Below are 20,469 nucleotides of genomic sequence, written 5' to 3' on the forward strand. Positions count from 1 at the left end.
AGTGCTTGGGTTTCTGCCACCCATGTGGGAGACCCAGATGAAGCTCCAGTTCCTAGATTCAACCTGGTCCAGCCATGGCCATAGTGACTATATGGAGAATAAACCAGTGGATAAAAGATATCTGCAACTCCATCATCCAAGTAACAAATAAATCCTTAAAAATACATCAATAATTCAGGAACACGGCTCTGAATTAACAGAGAATTATGTCTGTGAAAGTACTATCCTTCCTCTTCAAAAATCATTATTCCATGGAGTTGATGTAGGTGAGATCTGAATACAATCCAATGTACATAAAATATTTTCTTGCCATAATGTAAACATTGCTTTGAAATATTAACAAAGCACAAATGATTTCATAGAGAACATGAAATATTTATTTCCTATTTACATTTTCATTTTTATATAAAGTACTGTGCCACATAACCAAAAAAGACAAAGAAAGGAACTGTGAATTTGAAGAGTCAGCGAAGAAAGTGCCCTACTGCAGGTGTCAGCAGTCTTGTCGCTCTCGTCGCTTGCTTTTTCGGTATTTTCTGGTTTCCTGACGAATAGTATCATACTCCAGGATTGCAATTTTTGAAAGTCTCTCTAGGTATTGAGCTGGTGCACCAGGGAGGGGATCACTGAAGTCAGAATCTAGTGGTGGGCGAGGGGAGATTCAGAGATGTGTCAGCTATTAAAATTATAAAATTAAGAACACATGAATAACATTCATTTCACAAAATATGATACAAAGTACTATTAAATAGTGCTAGTTTTTCATATCTAGAAATACCAATGTTTACTTTTTTAAAGTGATGATGACTATAATGCCAAATCACCTCAAAACATTTCACCTAAAATATCTTCATCACAGAGCTGGCATTGCAGCATAGCCAGTAAAGCCATCACTGCCGGTGCCGGCATCCCATATGGGAGCTAGTTTAAGTCCTAACTGCTCCACTTCTGATCCAGTTCCCTGATAAAGGGTATGAGAAAGCTGTAGAAGATGGGTTAAGTCCTTGGGCCCCTGCACTCATGTGGGAGACCTGGAAGAAGCTCCTGCATTCTCACAGCCAATTCCAGACTTTGCAGCCATTTGGAGACTGAACCAGAAGATGGAAGACCTCTCTGTCTCTCCTTTCAAATCAATAACCAAATCTTTTAAATCCCTTGTATTTCATTACACAGAATTTAATCTGGGAGCCAGCAGCATGACTTGGTAATAGGCTAGGTTTCCATCTGAGGTAGTGGCATCTCATATGGGCACCGGTTTGTGCCCTGACTGCTCCCCTTCCCATCCAACTTCCTGCTTGTGGCCCAACAAAGCAGCAGAGGATGGCTCAAGTTTTGGGGCCCCTGCACCCAACTGAGAGATCCACTGGCTCCTGGCTTCAGATTGGCCCAGCTCCAGCCAGTGCAACAATTTGAAGAATCAACAGCAGCTGCGAGACCTCTTCCTCTGTCTCTCCTTCTCTCTGCTTTTCAAATAAAAATAAATCTTTAAAAAATATTTTCAAAATAAACAAATCAATCTGTAATGTATTTTAAAAGCAAGGATGGGATGGCTATAAAGTTTTTAAGTGGCACAACCTCCTTAAATCCTTAGCTTGTTTCACATCTTACAAGTTATTTTCTCCAAATAAACTTGTTTCTCAGAAAATGCTGATAAAGTAAGATAGTAAAGGTGTGAAGTTGCATAAATCCAAAACCTCACCAGTTAAGCTTCCATAATCAGGAGACAGTAACAATACTGCACAACATTTATTGAATCGCCTTCACCAAGCATTTACACCTATTTCATCTGAATGCAACAGTACTGTCTCAGGTCACAGATTCTTATAAGACAATTTGCACACACATAGAGACATTTTGGGGGGAGTGGAGGAAGTGGCAGCATTGTAGTATTTTTTGTAACAATACATTCCATCATGGAAAATATACAAATAATAATTTTATACTCTGTTTACTTGAAAAAGTAACTTGCACACTAGGCTGCCACAGCCCTGAATATTTGTTTCCTCCCCAGAGCTTGGCTTCGGTTACGGTTCCAGCCTTACCTCCTCCAACTGCAGTTGTTGTAAGCAGCTCGAGCTCTGCAGGTCCTATTCTCAACCCGCCTATTCCCACCACAGGGTGTAGGGGTGGTGGCAAGGCTCTTTCACAGCCTGTGACTTCAGCATCCCACACAGGCATGGGTTCAAGTCCCAGCTGCTCCACTTCTGATCCAGCTCCCAGCTAAGGCTTTGGGAATAGCAACAAAGGTGGCCCAAGTGCTTGGGCACATTTCACTCACATGGGAGATCCAAAAGAAGCTCCTGGCTCCTAGCTGTGGCCTAGGCCAGCCTTGGCTGTTGCAGCCATGTGGAAGACCTCTCTGTTTCTCTCTGTCTCTGCAGCTATGACTTTCAAATACATTATTAAATCTTTAATAAGGAAATCGTTGTACAGAGATAAAGAATGAATCCTGTGGAAGCCTGAAGGACAAACAGCATCTAATGTTAAAGATAGTATGCTTAAACCTATGTTTCTCAACTAGGGGTGATTTGATTACCCTTGGAACATTTGGCAATATCTGGAGACACTTTCGGTTTTTGCAGCTGGGATGTGCTAGTAGCATTCAGTCATTAAAAGTCATCACTGCTGCTAAACATTCTATGATGCACAGAACTAGATCCAACAAAGCATTAGGGTTAAAAATATCAGAACTGACACTGTTGGAAAATCCTGGTTTAGATAATAATCAAGAAAAGAAGACAAGATGAGAAAATGTAGGTGATAAAATGGAAAACATTTGACTACACAGTTTAAGAATCTTTGCCACTAAACTCAAGTTAAATTACATCAGGAAACAGCTGAGTTTATTGTAGAAATTAAATCCCAGAAAAATGCAATATATCATGTACAATATATGGTTCCTTTGGTATAAGGTTCTCACTAATCTGTAATGTATAAAAGTAAGGGATGAGGCAGTAAATGCTGCCCTCAGAAATGGAAAATTCTAAAATTTGTACACATCATGAAAAGCATAATCACCTGCTTCAACAAAGTCTTCCCAGTCTACTTTTGAAAAGACAAGATTGCAATTAGATAAATCAGAAACGTAGAGGTGAGATTGCTTCATGGTAATGCTGTGAAAGACAAGCTTGATGCAGCAGTCAGGGAGACACTTGAGATACCTGTATTCCATGTTCAAGTGCCTGGACTTCATTCCCAACTCCACTTCCAACTTGGGTTACCCGCTAACACTCTGAGAGGTAGCCATGATGACTTAAGTACTTGGGACCCCACCAACCATGTGGGAGACCTAGATTGAGTTTTGGCCCCTGACTTTGGTCTGGTCCAACCCCAGCTATTATGGGCATCTGTGGAGTGAACCAATGTGCTTGCTCTCTCTCTCTCTCTTTTTCTCCTTACCAAATTTTTGTTTAAATATGACCAAAGAATAAACATCTAAAAATAGTTGAATAGCAGAAATAAATATGCCATGGTTCCCATAAATACTCTTATTCACCACGGACTCAGAAATAGTAACTTAAAAGCAGTGTTTTAAGATTCGGTTTTTGCTATATACATTTCTGTAGGTGGATGTCTTAATGCACGGGATTCGCACACAAACACACATACAAAACCTAAAAATAAGTCTAGAAAGGAAAGTTAAAGGAAAAAAACAAGGTGCCCAAAGTCAGGTTAAAGATTTCATACTTTTCAAAAAAAAATTTTTTGAAAGGTAGAGTTACAACTGAGATTTTTCATCCACTTGTTCACTTCCTAAAAGTCTGCAAAGACCATAGCTGATCCAGGAACTTCTTCAAGGTCTCCCATGTGGGTGTAGGGATCCAAGCACTTGGGCCATCCTCTGTTGCTTTCCCAGGCCATTAACAGGGAACTGTATTGGAAAGAAAGCAGCCAGGACTTGAACCAGTGCCCATGTGGGATACTGACACCACAGAAAGAGTCTTAACTTGCTACACCATGGCAATGGCCCAAGAGTTTATAATATAAGGCTAGGGTAATGAAGAGTCTTTGATTTTAAAGATGAAACTAATGTGGTAAAGGTCAAAGTTTTCAGCTTTAGTTATGGTGTTAACAGGAGTCCAAAGGTTGGAGGCTCTAAACTAGAGGACTAGCTGGCACGCCACTAAACTAACTCAAGTGCGGGTCAGTTGAAGAGCAAACCAATGGATGGAAGATCTCTGTCTCTCCTTCTCTCTGTGTAACTCTGCCTTTCAAGTGAAAATAAAAATTTTTAATTGCTATGCCTGTATGATGAATACAGCATGCACTACATTCACAAAATAAAATTGAAGGGGAAATAACAAAGCAAAGACATTTTAATCAATAAAAATAAACTTTTTAAAGAAGGACAACTAAGTGCTATCTTAGTAAGACAGGAATTGGCCTCCTTACCTTTTGACCTCTCCTGAAGTGGTAGCATGGTGCATGTCTCCTTAGGCTTCTTCATCCTAAGATTACATATTACAGTCACTTGAATACAAATCCAGGAGGGATACCAAAGACATAGGCAGCAAGCCCAGAGTGCAAATGATTTACAAAATAAATGTTAAAGAAAGGAAAAGCAATCCATCATAGTTAACCTCATCAGAAACATGTTTGAGCTAACCCAACACTTTGGTTGTTGCTAGGAAATCAGACCAGTAGATGAATGGTGAATGTAATTTATCCCACAACAGAACTCAGGCAATGCTAAGAGGAAGGCAACCAGGATTAGGCAGTGTCTTGGCGTTGGAAGCCAAGATCACAACTTGTGCAGTTTTTTTATCCACTACGATCTGAATTTTGTTATAATTAATCTTTGCTTCTGCTGGAATATACCTATAGATTTTAGGGGAGAGACATCATGATTTGATCTGTTGTGAGTGATAAAATTCATTGTAAGAATTCCAAATATCTTGTAACCACATTAGACTTTAAAACTCAGCAGCAGCTTTTAAATTGCCTACACCTGTACAATTGTTATCATCAGTCATATTGCTGGAAGGTATTTTTTTCACTGAACATGTTTTATTACCATTAAAGACATTTGAAGCAATATTACACTGTCTTCAGTATTTTTCAATCAAGTGTTCACATGTAGGGGGAATGATGGCGGATACGGTATTGTATATAAAGCAAACAAAACAATAAATACTTCCCTGCTTTGCCAAGGCTCTTCTTTCACATGCTGTTGTGCTACATGCCGAGGAGGACAGAACACTGGGAAGCAACTCAATACATTTTCACCAGAAGTGCTAAAATGAGACTTGTGTCAAATGCAGGGAAAACAACTAACGGTCTATGTTTGCCAAGCCTTTTACATACATTGTGCCACTTAGTGACCACTCCTCCACTTTATACGCAAAGAACATTTTGTATACCACCAGTAGAATATATTATATATATATATATTCTATATTCTATATATATAGATGTATATATATTCTATTCTATATTCTATATATATTCTAGATATATTCTTCACTACTTAAGCAAACTCATACTCACGTTAACATAAAATGTTCCAAAATAATTTCAAAATACATTAATCACAATGAGAAACAAAAAATTGAAACAGGGTGGAAAATCAAAAGTAAGGGGCAAGATGGGCTTGTTCTTTAAGATGACCACGCGTACTGAAGGAAGGGCAACAAGACTGATTTGTACTGATACAAAATTCATTGCCACAGGCAGCCCTACACATTCCACTCCCACACTCTCCAAATTGCACTGTGACCCCTGGTGACAATAATAAGAATAATCTGAGGGTCAGGGACTCTGAGATCTTGGTAATGATGCAAACTGACAGTGCTTAGTGGTAGGACTGATACTCCTGTCTACATCCCTGCCATCCCTTCACTCTGACTTCAGCTGCCATCTATCAGCAACTCATTGTCTCGTCCTCCAGCACAGACTCCAGCTTATCTTACTATAAGCTTACTTCAGAGGCTAACAAGATGTCTCAACTGACTAATCCTACACCTGCAAGCACTGGCATCCCATGTGCGTACCAGTTCGAGTCCTGAATATTCTCTTTCCCACCTAGCTCCCTGTTTGTGGCCTGGGAAAGCAGCGTGGGATGGCCGAAGACCTTGGGACCCTGCACCAAGTTCCTGACTCCTGGTTTCAGATCAGCTCAGCTTGGAGCATTGCAGCTTTTTGAGGAATGAATCTTTTTTTCAGAAGATGAAGATCTTCCTATCTCTCTTTATATCTGTAAATCGGCCTTGTCAATCAAAATCAATAAATGTGTGTGTGTGTGTGTGTGTGTGTGTGTGTGTAAGGTTACTTCAGAAAGACTAATTTTGCTTTTTATTTGTCATGTATAATACAAAACCTCAAAAGTCAGTGGTTAGATAATATGTGGCTTCAGCAGTAAAATATGAGGGGTGTTCACAAAATTCAATGGAAGTACATACTAGGAAAAAATAACTACTCATGGATCTCAACATTTTCGGCACCAAATTGTTTTTTGCACCAACACGTAAACTAACTTGTTATGACATTACCTGGATAGGATCTAGTTTGAAACACTAAGGGTAAGACAGCACTTTGTAAGCATGACAATTGAAGGGCAACTTTCCTATCTGAATAAATCAATCCTGATAATCAAGGAAGGGTCTTTATTAGATTGACATCTTACTTAGAGTCTCCCTGCACTGTCTTTCAATTGGATTAGAAATAAAGCATAAGAGTCTATAACCAGGATACATACATCTGAGAACATAGCAGAGTGAATTATTTCTGAAAGTTTCAGTGCTCTCATAAAAATGATCTAACCTGGGCAATCATGATGTTAAAAAGGAAATTCTCAAATTCTTCCTGGAATATTACTTGAAAGCAGAGAGAAATGGTACACTTTTGAAATGCACCAGAATGCTTAATTTGAAAGCCCAGCGTGGTGGGATAGCACGCTAATCACCTACCTGCAGTAGCTGGCAATCCATATGGTGTGATTCTAGTCCTAGTTGCTCTACTTTCTGCGCAGCTCCCTATTAATGGCCTGGTAAAGCAGTGACGGCTGACCCAAGTGCTCGGACCCCTACACCCAGATGGGAGACTCAGAAGAAGCTCCCAGCTCCTGACTTCAGACTGACTTAGCTCTGGCCTTTGAGACTATTTGGGGATTGAGCTAGCAGATGCAAAAATCTCTTTCTCTCTCTCTGTAACTCCAACTTTCAATTAAATAAATATTTTTAATGGCTAGCTTGTAAAATAAATTGAGATGCAAGAATGAATTATATTCACTAGCCAGACAAATCTCTACATTCAGCAGTATGACCACAAATAAATACCCAACAAAGAAAGGAGAATAGCGATCATCTACCTGAGTGGAGCTATTCCTCTGTCCTCTCGTAGCAGCCTTTGATGAACCTCTAGTGGAGTGGAACTTGCATGTTTTTGACAACTTGGCAATCTTGGTAAATATGGCATTTTGACACACTCTTTGAGCTCTTGTAGACCAAATGCTGTGGTGTATTCTAATTGAAAATATTGTCACGATTAAATGACTACTATGTCTTTTACTACAATGTATAATAAAACATACTGTGTCCGTCGTCAAGAAAAGTAGTGAACTGTATGATTTTGGCATCCTTCTTAGGAGAGCCCCCTCTCTGTGCCTAGCACAGGGATTACAGGGCGAAGCAGATGCAGGAGCTTCTTAAGAGCTGAAAGGACAAAGCACAGCTCAGCTCCCCGCCATTGCGGCCACTAGGGGAGTAAACCAGTGGGCAGAAGCTTGCTCTCTGTTTCTCCCTCTCCATAAATCTGATTTGCCTTTCCATGAAAAAATAAATAAATCTTTTTCAAAAAATGTTTCTATAATGAGTCACAGAATTACACTAATTGTAACTGACTTCTGTTTTTCTTTTGCATAAACTTACATAAGTGTCAATAGAAACTATAAAACGAATCTTGGCTGCTTTTAAAAGAATCCAAAACATTCTTTTTTTGTTTCCTGAAGTAAAATGAAAATAAAAATGAAGTTACCTTTCCGTATCCTTCGTGTTTCAGAAACTGCTTTCCTCCAATTACTTTCAAAAGTGAAAGAAGTATCTAGGGAACTTCTGATGACTCTAGAAGTGTTGAATTTGATTTCAGGTGATAGCACTGACATCTTCTTGACTTCTTTCAATGGTGTTGATGAAAGTGAGATGCCGCTCCAGATTAAAAAAAACAAAGGAAACAAGATATTGCAAAGGTAAGTATTACTTCTGATTTGGTCCCCATTGTGCAGATATAAGAGTCAAAGCAATCTAAATGAAAAGCTAAAAAGCAAGGCACCTTTACGGATAACGAAAAAATGTGTAATTGTCTTATTTTAAATTTTAAATATGGAAGCATACATATGTAAATTCCAATCACAAGTCATCACTACAAGATCATAACAATGATTCTCCCCAAAAATATTACTGTTATAAAATGAATATGCATCTTAAAAAACATACTATGCTGCATGGAAAACAAGCATATTCTCAATATAGTTATTACTTTTATTCTAAACACAGATACAGAGGAATAATCAGTTAACCCACTTATCTAATATAGTAAACATATAATCAATTCGGACACATATATTAAGTGTTTATTGTGTGCAAGGCATTCCTGAGGTCTGAGGACAGAAAACCAGGAGCAAGGAGTCCCACGGGAACGCTGAAGAATAACCATCACTAGAGTTATAATTTATGTATGGTCTATTGTTCCAGACTCCAGGATGGGCATTTTATCTCCATTTTCTCCAATTTTCAAAAGCAGAAAGATCAGAACTAGCCAGATTCAGTAACACACATTCATTTGCACAAAATAAACCTTACACATTTACTGATGGCTGACTCTATGCCAAGATCTGCATAAAGCATTGGAGAAACATGATAAACAAAACAGCCCCTGCCTTCAAGAATCTTACAATCCAATGAAGAAAATGTAAAGAAATGGATGGCTTGGTGCAGGAGGTGAGAAGGGAGGCTATACAGAGTGCTGTTGCAGCACACTGGGGGGGATCCTAGCCCAGGTAGGGGTGGGCATTTGGGAAGCCTATCTGGAAGAAGCTAACAAAGCAAAGGCAAGGATAAGTTCTATAGAAGATGATGCTTGTAGCAGATTAAAAGACCTTGAGATGAGAAACACACAACTCCAGAATATAGTTTACACACGAAATAGCACACCATCTCCAGGAGACTGGCTAGTGTCAAAAACACAAAAGATAGGGGCTGGCGTGATGGCATAATAGCTAAGCCTCTGTCTGTGACACCAGCCTCCCCTATGGGCACCGGCTTGAGTCCCAACTGCTCCACTTCCAATACAAGTCCCTGCTTATGGTTTGGGAAAGCAATAGAAGATAGTCTAAGTGTTTGGTCTCCTGGGACCCACATGGGAGACCCCATGGGGACTCCTGGTTTCAGATTGGCTCAGGCCCAGCCATTGTGGCCATTTGGGGAGTGAACCAGTGGATGAGAGGTATCTTTCTCTCTTCCCTGTAATGCTGCCTTTCAAATAAAAATGAGTCTTTAAAAAAAAAAACCAGAAAAACAAAAGATAGCAAATGTTGAGACCAGCGTGCAGAGCATGTTAAGCTGCTGCCTGCAATCCTGTCATCTATTATGAGCACCAGTTGGAGTCTCAGCTACTCCACTTTCAATCCCTGCTAGTGCACATGGGAAGGCAGCCAAAGACAACCCTAATTCTTCTGCCCTGCCACCTGGTGGTAGACCTGGAAGCAGTTCCTGGCTCCTGGCTTCAGAGTGCCTCAGCTCCACCCAAACAAAAATAAATAAATAAGCACCCAAGTGTTGATGATTATGAGAAGAAAAGGGAACACCTGCACAGTATTAATGGGAGTGTAACTGACTATAATCATTGTGGAAAACTATATGTATGTTCCTCATAAAACTAAGAATAGAATTAGCACATGATCCAGTAATCCCACTCCTGAGTACATAACCAAGGAAAATGAAATCACTCTGGTGAAAAGATGTCTGAACTCTCATGTTTATTGTAGCAATATTCATCATAGCCAAGAAATGCACACAACTTGTGTTCATCCACTGATGCTAGGACAAAGAAAACGAGGTACTCACACTAAGATCATTAAGTGAAACCAGCCAAGCACAGGAAAGAAAGTATCAAATGATTACACTCCAATGTGGAGTGTTAAAAAAGGTAACTTCAGAGAAATTAAAAGTACAGTGGTGGTTAATACAGACTGGGGAGAAAGGTATAGAGAAAGGAGGAATGGGAGGAATGGGGCAAGGTTTATTAACAGATACTAAGTTATAGTTGGAGAGGATTAAGAAGTTCTAGGGAGTCTATTGCATAGAGGAACACTATAAATAATGAACAATATAGCTCTCCATTCCAAAAAGCTAAGAGACAGGATTTTTTAATTTTTCCACCATAAGAAAATGCCAAATACATGAGGAGATGTATTTGCCCTGATTAGGCATTACATAATATGTACCTGTACCCAAAAAAATCACAGTATTCCATAAATACATACAGTTTTCAAAAGATATATTTATTCATTTGAAACTCAGAGTTCCAGAGCCCAGTGTGATGGCTCGGTGGCTAAATCCTCACCTTGAACATGCCAGGATCCCATATGGGCGCTGGCTCCTGTACCAGTTGCTCCACTTCCCATCCAGCTCCCTGCTTGGAGCCTGGGAAAGCAGTCGAGGACGGCCCAAAGCCTTGGGACGCTGTACCTGGATGGGAGACCCGGAAGTAGCAGCTCTTGGCTCCTGGATTCAGATCAGCTCAGCTTCAGTCTTTACAAACCCTTGAGGAGTGAACCAGCAGATGAAAGATCTTTCTCTCTGTATCTCCTTCTTTCTGTATGTTTGCCTTTCCAATAAAAATTTTAAAAGTAAAAATCTTCAAAAGAAAGAGTTAGAGAGAGATAGAGAGACAAAGAGACTATTCCATCTGTTGTGTTCACTGCCCAGATGGCCACAATGGCCAAGACAGAGCGAGGTTAAAGCTAGGAGTCAGGTGTTTCAACCAGATCTCTCATGTGGGTGGTAAAACCATGCACTTGGGTCAGCCATCCTCCCCTGCTTCTTAAGCCATTAGCAAGAAATGAATGGGAAGCGGAGCAGGAAGACATGAATTCCTGCCATAGGGAATGATGGCATTACAAGCAGAGACTTTGTATTACACACCGCCAAACTGGCCCCAACACAATTAAAAAAAAAAAAGAATGTTCTCTAGAGCTGCAGCGTGCATATGTGTACAGAACCCTGGCAGAGACAGGGTGGAGGGGAATGTAAGGTGTGGGAGGGGAGAGGAAAAAAGGAAAGGGCAGAAGGAGAGGAGAAAGAATAAGAGGGAGAGACCAAAGGGTAGCTTCAGAGAGGTGGGAATGGTAAGGGGTCATTTCCAAGGACACTTACTCCTAAAGAAACTACTGAGTTGAATTTGTGCTTTGGCTTTTCATTGAAGGGGATGATATTCTGTCTGCTCTACTTTCAGACCAAGGATGGTCTCCCAATGAAACTGTTGAATTTATCTGGACAAAAGGATGCTGGACTCTTTGCATGGTCCATGCCCGCAATGATAGAATTATGACTGGTCATGAGCTGTACTACTGTAACAATATGAAGGAAATCAATATGGGGGGAGGGCTTGGGGGAATCTCAGAGCCTAGGGAACTGTGTCACAAGAAAAAAAAAAAAAAAGCCGCCACTGAGGCCAGAGAAAATGAGCTAGGCAAGGAGTTCAAACACTCCCAAAACAAACCAATGCTATCTGTGCAGTTTGATCCTTTTTTGCTATTTACCTCTATCCAAGTATCACACTGTGGCCCACACAAAGGGACAATTACGTGTCCCATGAAATATTTTAAATAAATGAATCAATGAAGAAAAGCCTTTGGATTTGCTGATGAGATCTTGGTTCTGCTTGAGATGGAAGGGTTGGAAGTGACAGCCAGGAGACAGGAATGTGCAGATTAGGCAGTAACGGGGTACAGTGTGGGGGTGAAGCACAGCAAGGAATGCAGTCAAGAGGGGTGCAGGGAAAGGGAGACTATCAAGTTAGCAGGGCACCGAGGACCCTTGAGGCTTTTCCAACCTGCCAGCCACACCTGCCAACCCTAGCCGGCGCTGCTGCGGCTGCGGCAAGTCACAGAGGTTCTGCTCATATGCTGCCACCACCTTCTGCCCTGCTGGGGCTGCGCTTCCTTCCAGGCGATCCAGAAAGAAAAGAGGCTCATCCTCCCTTTGATGTGCTTGAAGAGGCTCTCAAGCTCTTTTGATTTCATAGGATTTGTTGCGAAAGACTTGAGAAAGCAAACAGGACCATCCAAAGGGCAACAACAGTCACGAAACTGACTTCAAAATGAAGCTAAAGCATGGGATAAATTACAATTTCCAGTCTTAAAAGACTCTGGGACTCATGAGCCAGGCTCCGTTCTAAGCACCTCGTTCTTTCATTTGAGGACCAGTTTTCTTTCTACTGAAAGCCAGCTTCTTCAGCTTGGAAATCCCTCATCCATGACACAAGAGTCCATCAGGGGCTCACTGTAAATGCCTCCTACACTGCTGGGGACACGTGCACTTATGAACATTCCAGACCGGAGTTGGAGAAAAAAAATATCCTGAGACATTTGTCCTGTCAAGTCAAAAGTTAGCTTTCTTAATACCAAGTTTCGTGTGTGTGTGTGTGTGTGTTTAACAAAGTGCTCATGATAAATATTTAAAGAGTCATTATATCATTATCTCTATGCTTTTATGTGTGTTTAAAATGTGCCATCACAAAAAGTTTTTCTTTAAAAACAACCCGCATCTGCAAAACTACATAACTTAAGGAATGTGCTGAAATAATGAAAAGCCAAATGTTTCTGATCTGATGCTTCCTGTAAGCGTGGGCACTACCTCTTACTAGTGGAAAGAGAAAAGTTAAGGATACTTTATAGGAATAATAAAAATTATAAAAAACATTTAGGAGTAAAAGAAAAAAAGAACAAAGTAAATATGTTCTAGGCCAGGCAGTCAGAGCTCACTCAAAAAACACTTTATCAAATTAACAGTAAACGGAGTTAAAGTTGAGACAAATTGTTCAAAAATAAGAACTATGAGATAGTTACTATATTTTCAAGCATCCCCAAATAGAGCTCCTTTAAACATTTTCTTTTTTGAAAATACCAAGTTAAGATTTTTCTTTTATTACCTAGTTAAGAACTAGAAAGAAACATTAAATGTCCACCAATTCATTATTCATCCATCCATACATTCATTCAACAAAAACACATTGAATGCAATCATGTCAAGACACCGAAGATACAACAGTGAACTAAACTAGGTGAGATACCAGTTCTCCTGAGGTTTCCTCGGGGAACTCAGACAATATGTAAGCAGACGAACAAAGAAAACTTATTTCAGATAACATGCAATGAATGTAAACTCTCAGTGTTGGTGAGAGCTACAGTCTGAACTAAGAAAAATTGAGCCAGGATCCCTAAAGGAAATGTAGGATTATGTGCTTACGTACCCCTGGTCACATTTTCAGCAAACCTTGTTCTGTATGTGCTTCTATTTGAAGCCTCTCTTCACTAGACATTATTATATGTGATGCTGCACTATTTATTTTACACACTGGTTGCAGCAAATGAGATCTCAGGGGCGGTGTGGATTTCACAGGTCGCTGCCTCCAGCTGCACACACCAAGAGCCCCAGAGGAGGACAACCAGACCCCAGCTTATGGGGTGGGAAGGCTTGAGAGCTTCATTTACACCCTGGCTGGATGAGCAAGCCAATCCCGGGAAGGAAGAACTCAGAAGGTAGAATAGGGCACACACCCTTCACTCTTTACGCCTTCTTTCCTAGGGACGTGGGCCCTTGACACTGTGTTCAGTCTGCATCTGCTACTGAAAGATCAAAGGCTGAGGACATACGAGGCTATAAAGGACTGGTGCCCAGCCAGTGTGGGAAGAAAGCCAACCTCAATGAGAAGAGTGGAGAGAGAAGGTCCACGTGCTCCTTGCTCCGTTTCTCCTAAGAGGTGAGAATGTGCTAACCCTGCTTGAGCACTCGAGGCCCACTGACAGCAGAAGGACTAGGGACATGTGAGGTTTCCTGCAGAGACTCCCATCTTGCGGACAGGATCATACAAATACACTGAGAGAAGAGCTCTACACCAGGATTCCCTAGCACGGCAGGGGCAAGACTGCCGGGAATCTGGGTCTTGACCCTGAAAGCTGGGACAGCATTCCAGCGGAGAATGTAGAGGGAGGGGCCCCGGTGCGGTGGCCTAGCAGCCAAAGTCCTCGCCGGGATCCCGGAATATGGGAGCTGGTTCTAGTCCCGGCAGCTCCACTTCCCATCCAGCTCCCTGCTTGTGGCCTGGGAAAGCAGTCGAGGACGGCCCAATGCTTTGGGATCCTGCACCCGCGTGGGAGACCTGGAGGAAGTTCCTGACTCCTGGCTTCAGATCAGCGCAGCACCAGCCGTTGCGCTCACTTGGGGAGTGAATCATTGGACGCAAGATTTCCTCTCTGTCTCTCCCACTCTCTGTGTATCTGACTTTGCAGTAAAAATTAAATAAATCTTTTAAAAAAAGAGATTGTACAGGGAGGGAGATATTGGATCCCCTTACCCTCAAATACACACAGGAGACAGGTGGTTTGGATGAGAATGCTAGAAGAGATCCGGTCTGGGATGTCTGGCTCCCTGGAGGGAGGAAGCAAGATTCTGGAGGAGGGATGGGGAAAACTTTGGTTCTGGAACAGCTGACAGTCAGAACTGCAGGATCCTGTCCGTCTCTTCCCTTTTCCTCTTTGAGCACACTCGTGGGAAGGAGCTGGGTGAAGCAGTGGCCAGAGGAGCCACCAGGCCCAGGAAGTCAGGCCACAGGTGTGGAGGGGGAGATTGGAATGTCGCATTGCCTGGCCCCGGAGAGGGTCCTGCAGGGGCAGGAGGCTGGGGCAGGGTGAGGGGGCAGGTCCTGTACGCAGGCCCGTGTAAAAGCCCACAACCCTCCCGGTGGGGCACAGAGCGCTGCCAGCACCGCAGCCCTCCCGGGTTCACAGTGCCCTTTGTCCTGTTCACATTTTCCTCCAGCTGGCGTTTCCAAGGTTTCAGGTCCCACGCCATTTTCACGATGACCGTGACCTCAGCTAAGATCCCTTAGACCCCTTCGGGGACCACCGTGAAGGCTGAGGGGAGAGTGGAGGGAGGGGATTGAGACATCATTCACTTTGCTAAATTTCGGAACGAAAAGTACAGGTGGATTCAGAATGGCAACCAGGGTCCCTTGCCCGTACCCTTCCTCACCGATAGCCACCGTTGAGGCTAGTCTGCCCTACCGTCTGATTCATTGACATCGAACTCCCCTCCTGCCGCCCCCACCACAACCTTCTCTGAATAAGGGGCAGCAAGGGCCTCAGCCCTACACAGGGGACTCAGAGCTTGAGACAACCAGTGGGAAGACATGAGAGTAAACGGCGTGCTTTAAGAGAACAGGGCAAGGAAAATCTAACCAGAATGAGGCTGGCATGTTCTAAGGGAGAAGAAAAAAAGAGGAGGAAGAAGAAAAAGGGTCTGTGTGTCAACAGCTGTGGCGTCCAGCAGAGCAGCACAGGAGCCAGTGGCCGTGTGTGTTACTGAGCACTGTACATATGCTATAACTGAGATGCGCTGTTGGTCTAATGTACATACCTTCGTGTGGGTAAATAAGGAATGGGGAAAAAACCCTATAACTTTTTATATGCTACGGTGCTACCCCCACGTTTTGTATGTGTGTTCTTAAAGATTTGTTTTTATTGGAAATGCAAGCAGATTTCCAGACAGGAGACAGAGAGAAATCTTTCGTCTGGTGGTTCACTCCCCAAATGGTCACAATGGCTGGAGCTGAGCAGATCCAAAGCCAGGAGCCAGGAGCTTCTTCCAGGTCTCCCACATGGGTGCAGGGTCCAAGGCTTTGGGGAATGCTCCACTGCTTGTTTTGCCAGGCCATAAGCAAGGAAGCTGGATAGGAATTGGCCCTGGGAGGTGGAAGATTAACCAGTAGAGCCATTCCGCTGGCCCCTTGATAACTTCTTTATTACTTTCCTATTGACATAACAGAATTTTGAATATGTTGAGTTAAAAAAATTATTTAAAATCACTTTGCCTGCTTCTTTGCTAGTGTGAATTTTATGAAATTTTAAATTACGTTTGTGATTTGTGAGAGCGAGAGAATAAGGTAAGATTGGAAAGACAGCTGATAGCAGATATTTTTAGAGCTTTATAAGCAAACCATCATAGAGTTTGTATTTCACTCTAAGCCAATCAAAAATCCATAAGAAGATTCTAAGTAAGCAGCAAATATATTGAAGTTGGGTCAAATATTTGAAGTTGGGTCAAAAATAAATCATAAGTAAAACGTTGGATAAAGACGTCATGAAAGCAGAAATAAGGGTGTGATTAATTCCCAGGAAAGAATGAATCAAGAAGATGACATCCTGTAGCCAAGCCAGCCTGCCCTTCAGATTTTAGACTTAGCAACCAAGCCTCACTATCAAACAAGCTGACTTCTTGAGATAAATGTCTTCACACACACACATTGTTGCCTCTCAGGTCTGTCTAGAGAACACTGTTAGCACAATGACCATCACCAGCAACTGCGATCAGGAAAGGGGAGCAGACAGGATGTGTTGATGGAACACAACCACCACGAACGGAGCTGGCCAAGACACAACCAATCCTGACATGGATCAAGCCCCAGAGAGCTGCCATCAGTAAAAGCAGACTAGAATTTTGACCTAGGAAGAATAATCTGGTTGTTTTAACAAATGCATTGAATCAGTCACCCAGCCAATCATGCTGGAAGTGATTGCCTACAGATTATAAGAGATGTAAGAGGTGTAATAAATAATTTTACTGTATGGATTTTTCAGAATAAACTGTATAAAAACATGCTTCATGTGTTAGGGAAACTTGAGCAATTCTAACATCAGGAAATTATGATTAATGTTTTAGGATGTCATAACAGTTCATGTTTTTAGAAGAATTCTTATCTTCGAAATATTTATAAATAAAATGACATAATGCTCGACCCACCCTTCAAGATAATGGCCCTGGGAGGAAAAGGGTGGTGGTGAGAGTCCAGATACAACAACATCATCCAAGACTTGCTGATTGTTGCAACTAGGGTACTGATACACTGAGTTACACAACTTTTTAATGCCTCAGGCATTTTTCCAGTTAAAAAACAAAACCATACTTCTGGAGCTCCAGCCCACAGCAACAAGGGAGAGGAGGGAGGCACTCTCCTTCCAGGGCAGGTCGCTTTCCAGCAGGCACACGGAGTTTTCCTTACCTTCTATTCATTAGAATTTAGCCACATGGCCACATTAAGCTGCAAAAGAAGATGAAAAACATATGTAGTCTATCTTCGGGGCATCACATATCCAGCTAAAAATCAGTTCTTTCACCAAGTGAAATCAGGGAATGGCCACTATGAAGAAACTTCAGTAATCCTTGTTGCATTGGCTAGGACAAATTACCTATTTCAAATTCAGCCAGAACATGTCATTCCCACCTTCCATCTGATAGTACAACATAGGAGATATTTAATAAGGCTCCTGTAGAATTTGAGCAAAATGGATAAATCTGGCAGATGTACAACTGTTACATCACAATTCTCCCTAAAACACTAACAGTATTCTCCTAAAATTTATGGCAAAATGAAAACCTCTCAGTTAATTGCTGTATATGTCAATTACCACTATTTAAAAAAATCACACTGATACAATAACCTCTCATAATGTAGACTTTTTCCAAACCTGGTACAATAGGATCTGATCTGCATTGATCATAACAAGGTGAGGCAGGTACGCTGTGTTTTTTTCCATTAATGTTGGCCACTTAGCCTTACAGGATCCCAGAATAAAAAATTCAGCCAGCCAGCAACTCTGCAGAACTCTTAACATATACAACTAAATTTAAATGAAAATCTGCTCTGAACTCCGGCAGGCTCTGAGCTCAAACAGAACTATGAGCCTTCTCCAAAGATACACTCCCAACACCCCAACTCTGGAAGGGGGTCACATGACAAATCACTTAATCCAGTACCTGGAACAAAGCTTTATCGTTGGGGTGGCCATCTGACTTAGCAATTAGGCTCCTGCCTAGGATGTCTCCATGCCCTATCAAAGTGACTAGATTTGAATCCTGGTTCCATTCCCAACTCCAGCTTCCTGCTAATGTACTCCTATGGTGATGGTTCAAGTAGTTGGATCCCTACCACACCTGGGGGAGACCCAGCATGAGTTTCAAGCTCTCAGTTTTAGTCTGGACCAACTTGCTGTCACAAGTAATTTGGGAAGGGAAGAGTGAATAGATTTTTCTGTGTGTCTCTCAAAATTGAAATAATCTTTGAAGCATACTGTCTCAAATATAGGATTCTTCAAATTTTTTTATATGAATCAAAGTGGCTTCAAAACAAATTTGGTTATATCTGTCTATATTTCTGAAGATATTAAGGTAAAAGGTGCTTATTTATAAGAGATTAAGTTCACTGAAGCAGCCCATTTGAATGGCAAGTTGTACAGGTAAACACAAGAATATTCATTAGAAACCTATGGTAAACGGATTTACGACTGCTTATGAAGGACTATCCTGTTGTAACAATATGGGGAAAATCAGTTGCACAGGGGTGGGATTTTGGCAGGGGAAACCCAGACCCTATGGAATTGTACTATAAAATTCAAAATTCAAAAATAAACCTATGGCAGTTTTATGCTACACTGTGGTGTTTCAGTCATAAGCAACAAACAGGACAGTAGTTCTTTAGGATTATAATGGAGCTGTTAGGTATCAGGGGTTCCTTGAGTTAGGGACATTTGCAGTATGGAGAGGCTTCCGACAGGTCTCGGCCTGGCCCTGGATTTTAATTAAGGTGACAAGTCTTCGGATTGTAGTCCCTGATTATAGAGTAATATGAATTCTAATCTAATAAAATCTAGTTTTAACTGCTGAAAAACTGTGAAGCCTTACTCTCCAGCAGCTGACTCTTCTTACCATGGCTTGGGTAGACAGCAAGCATCTTTGTAGTCTCTTAACAACAATGGCAGGTGATTCCAGAGTTATCATCTCAGGATTAAGATACTTTGGGCAGATTATACTTTTCAAAGGTGGATGTCTTCATATATATCCAGTCCCACGATACCAACACTTTCCCATCAAGAGATGAGATACATGCATCCATTCTCTGAAATTCATTTTCTCCCCCAAAAAGGTGTGGTGTAACTCATGCTGTGATTTCCAAGGTTAGGTCATAAGCATGAGATATGACTTCAGTGTGACTCCGGACACTCACCTTTGAAACTCAGCTACCATTTTGGGGGGAAGCCAGGTGACACAAGAAGCCAAATATAATGAATGGTTCCAGCTGGTGACATCCACAGCTAAGGTCTCTGTCGACAGCCAGCATCAATCATCAGATATGTGAGTGAATAAGCCTTCAGGTGATTCCAATGCTGAGTCTTCATATCTTCCAGTTGTGGCCCCACACATAATGAAACAGAGCCAAGTTATCACTGCTGTGCCCTGTCCAGATTCCTGACCCACAGAGTCCAAGAGCACAACGAATGGTTGTTTTATACCACTGAGTTTTGGAGAAACTTATTATGCAGTCATGGTAACTGGAACAGTAGTCCTTTGTGACTCCCAGCTTTCAGCAGATGGCTCAATGGTGGCTTTCCATGTGAACATCCCTTCATTCTGGGCACCTGGTGACTTCTGCTTCTTGGTTCCTAGCTCAGTCACATTCTCATAAATGACCTTATTATACTTAACTCAGCTCTTGATACTTATTGAAATAGAATGGGAGATCTTTCATGTCAGCTCACTCTACCACATTGCATAGAAGTCTCTACTTTTTCCTTAATATCTATCACAGACAATATAAGATGGATTCTAGAAGACAGGTTCTTTCATAAAGCTTCACTGGACACATACACTTGTATCATATTTCCAGAGGACAAATTTAACATGTGTGCTCTTTGTTAAGATTTATTTTTATTGATTTCAAAGGAAAAGTGACAGAGACAGAGAAAGGGATCTTCCATCCATTGGTTTGCTCCCCAAAAGGCCATCACAGCTGGGGTTGGGCCAGGCTATAGCCAGGAGCAAGGTTGAGTCTCCCAAATGGATGGCAGGGGCCCAAGCACTTGGGTCAACTTCTGTTTTTTCAGGTGCATTAGTTAGCGGCTGAATCAGGAACAGAGCAGCTGAGACTTGAACCAATGCTCCAACATGTGATCCCATGTTCCAAGTGGCATCTTAACCCACTGGCCACGACACTGCCCCAAACATATGTCTTTATAATTTTATATAATTTTGACTCAGGATTCTTCCTCCAGGAATTTATCCTAAAGATGATTGACACATATAAATATTTACTTGAAAAATGCAAACTCCATATTTTTAGAACAGAGAAGTTGATATTATCCAGGCCCTGCCCTTTTTTTTTTTTTTTTTCCATTGGAAAGTCAGATATATAGAGAGGAAA

At 41.6% G+C, this 20,469-nt stretch overlaps 1 protein-coding gene across 3 annotated transcripts; it reads right to left on the reverse strand.

Moving 5' to 3' along the window:
• Positions 1–360: 360 nt before the first annotated feature.
• Positions 361–19,728, reverse strand: C9H8orf89 (chromosome 9 C8orf89 homolog). 3 transcript variants are annotated; one of them, XM_058668728.1, is made up of 6 exons: positions 19,276–19,728; positions 17,275–17,313; positions 7,972–8,141; positions 7,307–7,460; positions 4,393–4,448; positions 361–639 (listed from the first exon to the last, which is right to left on the reverse strand). In XM_058668728.1, exons 2-6 carry the CDS (start codon positions 17,283–17,285, stop codon positions 494–496), a joined length of 537 nt encoding a protein of 178 aa, XP_058524711.1. In that variant the 5' UTR covers positions 17,286–17,313; positions 19,276–19,728; the 3' UTR covers positions 361–493. The 3 variants fall into 3 exon arrangements, with proteins under 3 accessions (XP_058524711.1, XP_058524712.1, XP_012783271.2); XM_058668729.1 differs by lacking the exon at positions 19,276–19,728 and adding an exon at positions 18,978–19,115; XM_012927817.3 differs by lacking the exon at positions 17,275–17,313.
• Between the last annotated feature and the right edge of the window lie 741 nt (positions 19,729–20,469).

The sequence above is a fragment of the Ochotona princeps genome, chromosome 9 (assembly GCF_030435755.1).
Source record: "Ochotona princeps isolate mOchPri1 chromosome 9, mOchPri1.hap1, whole genome shotgun sequence".
NCBI lineage: Eukaryota > Metazoa > Chordata > Mammalia > Lagomorpha > Ochotonidae > Ochotona > Ochotona princeps.

Bases quoted from the DNA above. Each gene is read 5' to 3' on its own strand.
- C9H8orf89 (XM_012927817.3), bottom strand. From the start codon at position 19,295: ATGGTAGCTGAGTTTCAAAG. The intron at 8,142-19,275 runs GTGAGTGTCCGG...TTTAATCTGGAG, and splicing joins ATGGTAGCTGAGTTTCAAAG to CGGCATCTCACTTTCATCAA. The intron at 640-4,392 runs GTAAGGAGGCCA...GCCCACCACTAG, and splicing joins ACTTCAGGAGAGGTCAAAAG to ATTCTGACTTCAGTGATCCC.